Here is a 7,056-nt window from a genome sequence, read left to right on the forward strand (position 1 = left end):
GCTTTGCACAGGTGTTCCTAAGGAAATACCTGAAATTATGCATAAAAATGGCTTTTAGAATATCCCCAGAGATGCCAGCTGCATTCCCAAGAGCATGATGCTCCAAATCAAAACCTCAATCCAAAGTTCTCTACCTAATTTTAAAAGTAAATTTTCTTGAATCCAGAGTCTTTATGGCCTGCAGACCAGTGCCAGTCCGCCAGAAATTTCATGTCCTTTTGTGGGAGTTAGCCACCTTGATGTTGTACAAGATTATTGAGTCCATAATCATTTTGTCTATAATCTTCATATGACAGCAGAGTGGTTAATTCTTTTGTGGACCAGTATGAAATTTCTACCACTGCTGTAGAATGTATCTGGAGTGTGGACAGAGGAAGGAAGGGACCAATGGGTGAAGTTGCAAGGAGACCCATTTCAGACCCATCTAAGGAAATTCTAAGGATAAGAAGTGTGCAACCATTGGACAGTTGGCCTGGAACTCCCTAAAGTGGACACATTCAGGAAGATGCAAAGTAGCCATCTCTCCAGGACATTGTTACTTTTAGACTTTTCATCCTGGATGAGAAACCACATAACCTCTAAGATGGTGTACAGATCTAAGAGTCTACCAATCTAAATTTTTATCTTAACCTCAGGCCCTGTGGTAAGAACACCACATTGTATTCATGTGTGGGGGTGGAGAGAAGGGCCCCCAAATGTCAAAGCACTGTGTACCCGCACGCCAGCTCCAATGACTGTTTTTATTCCCTGGAAGCACTGAGGAGACATGAGCCAGGCTGCCAATACCAATATCAGGTCTCAAATCTGCAAAGTTACATCAGCATGTGTCAGAGAGGTTTTCCATGTAGCAAGGATTGCTTCTCCCTTCTTCCTTCATACTTGGATCCTCTTCAGAATCTAATGCATATGACTCACTGCCTCACTTGTATAAAATCAGACTTGGATTAGGAGAAAGCCAGTTCTAGACAAGTCCTCAGCAACTGTGCTGGGGCTCAGAGTAAGAAAAGAATCTGTGAATACCTCGAAACCATCCTTACAGGGGATCTATTTTCTAGGGCTGCTATAACAAGGTACCCCAATTTGGGGGCTCAAACAATGAACATGTTCTCTCTCACGGTTCTGGAGGCTGGAAGTCGGAGGTCTAAGTGTTGGCGGACTTGGCTCCTCCTGAGGTCTCTCTCCTTGGCTTGTAGATGGCTGTCTCTTCCCTATATTTCTTCACATCATTTTCCCCCTGTGCATGTTTCTGTGTCTAAATTTTCCCTTTTTATTAGGATGCTAGGGCCCACCCTAATGGTTTCATTTTACTTGATTGCCCCTGTGGACTGCATCTCCAAATAAGGTTTTATTCTGAGGTTCCAGGGGGTCAGGACTTCAACATGTGAATTTGGGAAGGATACAATTCAACCCATAAAAGGGGACATGTGTCTTTTCTGATTGCCTATCATCTGGACACCACAATGTGAGGTTGGGTGGGAGGCAGAAGTCTTCCATGATAGAAGCTGAGAGGCCCAGATACTTCCCAGTTCCTCTGTACCAATGACACAGGCTTGTGTCCAGCTTTGACCAGAGAGGTGCCTGCCCAGACTGTGAATTGGTTGCATCTACTGTCACAAAGCTGTGGGCCAGTGCAGAATTTTCTCCTGGTGATGGTAGCTGCCTGCAGTGCCTCGGGTCAGCTGTGCCCCCAAACTGGCCATAACCTCTAGTGTCAGGGCAAGGGGGGCATGAAATGAGGTGCCCTGTGCAGGGCCCAGAGTTGTGGGGTGGCTTGGCAACACTCACCCTGCAACCACCGCCACCAATGCTGACACAGCGGTTCTCACAGCTCCTGATCCCCCAGCACCATTTAATGCCTTGTCTTCCTCCAGGTCCTCTCCGCTCAGCAGCTGTTTCCACTTCCAGGCCTTGCTCGTGGCGTCTCTCGGCTGCGGCGCCTTTGGCAGCTCTGCTGTGGCTCTCACAGCTTCCGTTCAACCAGCTACTCTCAACCTCAGGCTGTTGGGTCTGAAAGGTTTCTCTGTGGTGGGGGGAAGGACACTGGCTTTGGATTCGAATAACTTACAGGTGTGTGACCATGGGGAGTTATTTAACCTCTGTAGGATCTCGATCTTCTCTTTTCTAACGTGAGCTAACAGCAGTGGCTGCCACCCTCCACCTCCACCCCATATTGAGGATTCAGTGTAAGTGTGCCCTCAATGAGAGCTGTACTTCTTGGGAGCATTAAAACCAGAGTCCTCAGGGCACACAATGAGCTATAGGTGAAACCTGGTGATGAGGGAGATCAGCTTTCCCTGGTTGGCAAGGTTGTATGGGGTCAGTTTCCACAGGGTTCACTCCATGGCTGCCCAGTCATCCCAGACCTGCAGGGCAGCACCAGGCAATTGGCCAAGACAGCCTGGGCCCATACAATATTTAGGCACCAGAGGCTTCCTCTTCTCTGGACTCGGTGCCTGGCTTCTTTCTCCCATAATTCTGAGGCACACTAGGAAGAAACAAGACACAGAAGGGTGGCTAGGGAAAGATTCCTTCTTTGATTGTCCCCATTGGTACTCACTCCTCTGAGGACAAAAACACTGCCCTCTTCTCCAGGTCTATTCAAGTCTGTCTCCTGTGACCATCTCCTGACTTTCCCCACACTTGCAGGAAGGTGCCCATTCTCCCGAGCACCCAGCATCCAGCACCTGGTAGGAGGGCAGTGTAGGCCTTTTACTAACCAGTTGCTCCAGGCCCAGGTCCCATTCTCTCCGAGGATGGGTCCTGGCTCCTAGCTGAGAGTCTGGTTGCTATAGAAACAACCACCTGTGTTGCACCCAGGCCTTTCTTAGAGATGGTTTTTTGTTTGTTTGTTTTGCTTCCATTCATCATGGGGCAGTCTCTACCCCGCATATGAGTTTTAATTTTAAATTTCTCCAGTAGGAACAATGGAGTCATTTTTAGCAGGGCTAGTTTGGGAGCCTTTGAGCAGGTCCTGGAATCTGTGAGGATCAACAGGAGCCGGCAGGGCTGGGCTGTGTTTGATTTAAAATTGGAACCCAGGAAGCAGAGTGGTGGCTTTATATAGTCTGGGAGGTCCGGAGCCTCAGCTCTGATTTATGAGAAGCTTGGTGTGAGCACATGGAAGCCGAGGTAATATTTATAAATTCCTCCTCCAAGGATGGCTGGAATGTTCTGAGTGGCAGAAAGATAACACCTTTGGGGGAGATAAAGGGAGTTAGTGGTTTAAGTCCAATTATTCAGGGAGTGAAAGAAATGTGGGTGAGAACTGCTTGGAAGTCTGTTCCAGCAGAACGGAGGGTAGGAGTGCGGATCTGCAGCCTGTCCCTGCAGTCCCAGGGGCACTCGGAGGCTCCTTTCCGGTGCTCTGGCCCCGGGCCTACCCTGCCTTACTCAACTAGACCACGGAACTACACCTGGCAATTATAGTGACCACATTTTACCGACAAGACGTCCACCTAGGTGTCTGGAGATAGGACAGGTCCCATCAGCATAGGGAAGAAGAAGAAAAAAGAGATGATTACAAGTGACATTTTAACAACCGGTTCACTAAACTCAACAAAAAAAATTAAGTGTTAGTTCTGCCGAACCAGTGCGAAACGGCTGAATCCCACCACTGCCTGAGTCCCACGCTGATGTGTGATAGGACTCATGGTGCCCGGCGTGGAGGTTGGCATCATTCTACAGGAGAGTCCTCTAGAATCAGAGCATGCCCACCCAACTGCATCACCCTTGGGCCTGGCAGCCCTGTCCCTAACCCAGCAGGTTGGGAGAAAGGCTGAACCATGTGGCCCAGCAGTCTGATGACCTTGCTCAAATGAGAAAGGACAACAGAAATGGATTTAAAAGAATTGTAAACCCAAGAGGAGGTAAGGAAGCATATTCAATTCTGTGGAGGAACCCTGACCATATCACCTCACGTAGGGAAGAGACTGCAGTTAGGCTTGCTCTTTTGTTTTCCAGCTGCAATCGCTTTGCATGATTAGTGATGTAAGCACCTGGCAGAAAGCCGCTTTTGTGAGCCTACCCAATATAAAGCTACAGGTACTTTCCCCAGGGGTGATTTCCCCCCATTCTCTTGCCACTGCCACCGCCTGCTGCTACTCTGAGAATCCAATAAACGGGAATGGCCCAACACCTTTTGGCTCCATGGTTCTTCTGTGGTCTGCCCGAATCCAGTGTGAACCTGCCTGGCCTCAACCTCTTGCATTACACTTAGATTTCCCATGTGGAGAGAACTCCATTTGTTACTAACCTGAATTTGAGGACTCCCAAAAGGAGTGTGATTTTGACCTGAGTCATGAGAACAGTGGTGGCAACAACAAGGTGCATGGTCTGAGGCCTCTGCTGCCTCTGGGGATGGAGGAGAAATGGTTACTTCGTCAAGCCTGGCCAAACCCCCATCTCCAGCCCAGCTTCTGTGGCCATTACTGGAACAGCTAAGGGCGGGTCAGCACCTGTTAGGAGGTCTTTCCACAACGCCAGCCTAGTGTCTGCCCTGGCCCCACAGATTTTCCGTGAAAGGCTCTCAAACCTGTTAAAACATAATTATAGAATTGCTTTTGCTAAATCACTAGGAGCCCAGGTGGAAGCCCAAAAAGATGCCTCATCCCGTTCTAGCTGAAGGTGAGCAGACATAGTGGTCTCCATATTGGCCAGGGCTTAGTCAGGCTGATATAGGGAAAGAAGGGGCAAAATACTGACTGCCAGCCAGGTGAGGCTGGACACTACAGACTGGTTGACACTGGTCACGAAGGGAGACCCTGACCATATCCCTTTCCTTGCCTCTTTCTTCCCTTCCTGCAACATTTAGGAGCCGTCACATGAAAGACACTGAGATCAGGATTATTGCTCCTAGGGGTGATGTCCATGTCTCCTTTGGCAAGTGAGGCCACAATGCACGTCTGAACCTCTGAGGTGATGACTGGCTTGGCTCTTCTGCTCACAGGTGCCCCAAGGGAGCTGCATCCAGTGACATCTGGACGCTGTCCCGCACTCACGGGACAGCATCAGAGTGAACATAGGAGAAATGCCAACAGTGATCAGAGTGTCTTCCCAACTCGAATCATCGCTTCAGATCTTGAGGAGGCTGTATGAATTTTTAACTACTTTTTGCTGCTGACTAATTTATTTAATTTGAAATAAAAATTCAAGATTTACCTTACCCAGACTTCTTCCTTTTTGCTACGCTGCCCACCAATACAAGATTTTACTGCATTTTCAAAAGGCACAAAAATGGAGATTCTAACTTCATTTAAACCCCAGTCTTAACAAAGATCATTTCAGATAAAAAGACAAATCATAGGCACATCAAAGCGTTTTATTTATTCCCCTGGAGGCCTCCCTCGCCCTTTCATTCAAATTTCGCTCCAAGAATATGAATACAGACATGTTACAACTGACCCTGGTTTTACTCCCACCTTCAAAGGACGAATCGCGGTGATTTGGTGGAGACAGAGGAACAAGCGGGAGCCCTGCGGAGGGGAAGTGCTGTTTCTCAGGCCTGCTCTCCGTTGGCAGAGTCTCTGTCGCCACCCTCACACCAGGACAAGATTCCTTCCACCTGCCTGAACCCAGCAGCAGATGAAGTCTGAGGGTTACAGCTGCCCCGGTCCCAGTGCCAAGTGCTGGCTGGGCCTCTGGGCTCGGCCCCTGTCACCTTGCACCGTCCCACGGATGGTGCCGTCAGTGAAACTTTTACTGATCCTTCTGCTCATCGTCCGTGTAGATGGCATTTTTCCTTCTGCTTCTGAAGGGCAGAAGCAACTCAGGGTCTGCTGGGCTTGTGAGCCGCCTGAGTCATTTTGGGTGAGAAGAGGGAGGGGGTGGGCGGTTGGCAGGAAATAGGGGACGAAGTGAGATGCAGGGGTGGGTCTGACCTCACCTGGCTCGAGGAGAAGCGGCGAGAGGCCAGGGCTCCAGCGGCGGCCGGATGCGCAGAGCGCCCGCGCAAAGCGGAGCGCGCGGCCGGCAGGGGCGCAGCGCGTCAGCCCCTCACTTGGCGACCAGTATGCGGACGAACTCCTCGTAGTTGACCTGGCCGTCGCCATCCGCATCCGCGGCCTGGATCATCTCGTCCACCTCCCGGTCGCTCAGCTTCTCCCCCAGCCGGGTCATCACGTGCCGCAGCTCCGCCGCGCTGACCAGGCCGTTGCCGTCCCTGTCGAACACGCGGAAGGCCTCCCGGATCTGCTCCTCGCTGTCGCCGCCCTTTGCCCTCCTGGCCATCGCGCCCAGGAACTCGGGGAAGTCCACGGTGCCGTCGCCGTCCCGGTCGATCTCGCTCACCATGCCCTGGAGCTCGGCCTGCGTGGGGTTCAGGCCCACGGCCCGCATGACGGTGCCCAGCTCCTGGGTGGTGATGGCGCCGTCCCCGTCCTTGTCAAACAGGGAGAAGGCCTCCCTGAACTCGGCCACCTGCTCCTCTGTCAGCTGGTCGGCCATGGGCGGTGTGGGTGCAGCGGTGGCTCCCGGGTCCTCTCCGGGCTCCACTCCCGGCTCCTCTCCGGGGTCTGCAGGGCGGCTGGCCGCAGGCTGGCGTCCCAGCCCTGGCCTGACGCCGCCGCTTAAGAAGGAGCCCGGCTCTCCCTCACCTTCCAGACTCCCCCCCTTGCGTTGCCGGAAGGCCCGGTCCTGTTGGAACAGGAGCCCAGGACCAGGAATGAGTCTGGTCGGCTAATTGAGCTGACGCCAGCACCCCTGTGTAAAAGGCAGCGGCTCCTCAGCCTCCATCACCCCGCTGTCAGGAACACAGGGAGGACACCCTCAGTGAGGCGTGTGGACAGCCACTAGAGAGATTCATTTGGGGTTTCCTCTTTGAATTGTCATTTTCACCTCTCTCCTGTCCAATCTGCACACCCTTCACTCAGTGTAATAACCAGCCCTGTGCCCTTTCTCCCCTCCGGCTGAGGTTTTTGGCAGGATGAAAGCAGTACTTGTCTTTGCCTGAATAGAACTTTCTTTCCTTGTTTTTGGTTTCCAAAGCCTAAAAGAAAGCCTTAGGGTTCCCAAGAGGGTATTCAAAGAATGTAAACATTTTCCCCACCTCAGGTAAGAAGG

The 7,056-nt window shown here is 51.6% G+C and overlaps 1 protein-coding gene and 1 long non-coding RNA gene across 3 annotated transcripts; both read right to left on the reverse strand.

The window, feature by feature from the left end:
* Positions 1–1,304: 1,304 nt before the first annotated feature.
* LOC136338188 (uncharacterized) lies at positions 1,305–4,533 on the reverse strand. 2 transcript variants are annotated; one of them, XR_010731930.1, is made up of 3 exons: positions 4,455–4,533; positions 4,253–4,350; positions 1,305–2,485 (listed from the first exon to the last, which is right to left on the reverse strand). It is a non-coding gene; the product is annotated as an uncharacterized lncRNA (long non-coding RNA). The 2 variants fall into 2 exon arrangements; XR_010731929.1 differs by having other exon boundaries at positions 1,305–3,193.
* An 838-nt stretch (positions 4,534–5,371) lies between these two features.
* Positions 5,372–6,842, reverse strand: LOC136306294 (calmodulin-like protein 3). The gene has a single exon (XM_066232785.1). It carries the CDS (start codon positions 6,439–6,441, stop codon positions 5,992–5,994), a length of 450 nt encoding a protein of 149 aa, XP_066088882.1. The 5' UTR covers positions 6,442–6,842; the 3' UTR covers positions 5,372–5,991.
* Positions 6,843–7,056: the final 214 nt, after the last annotated feature.

This window comes from Saccopteryx bilineata, chromosome 5 (genome assembly GCF_036850765.1).
Source record: "Saccopteryx bilineata isolate mSacBil1 chromosome 5, mSacBil1_pri_phased_curated, whole genome shotgun sequence".
Taxonomy (NCBI): Eukaryota; Metazoa; Chordata; class Mammalia; order Chiroptera; family Emballonuridae; genus Saccopteryx; species Saccopteryx bilineata.

Bases quoted from the DNA above. Each gene is read 5' to 3' on its own strand.
- LOC136306294 (XM_066232785.1), bottom strand. From the start codon at position 6,441: ATGGCCGACCAGCTGACAGAGGAGCAGGTGGCCGAGTTCAGGGAGGCC.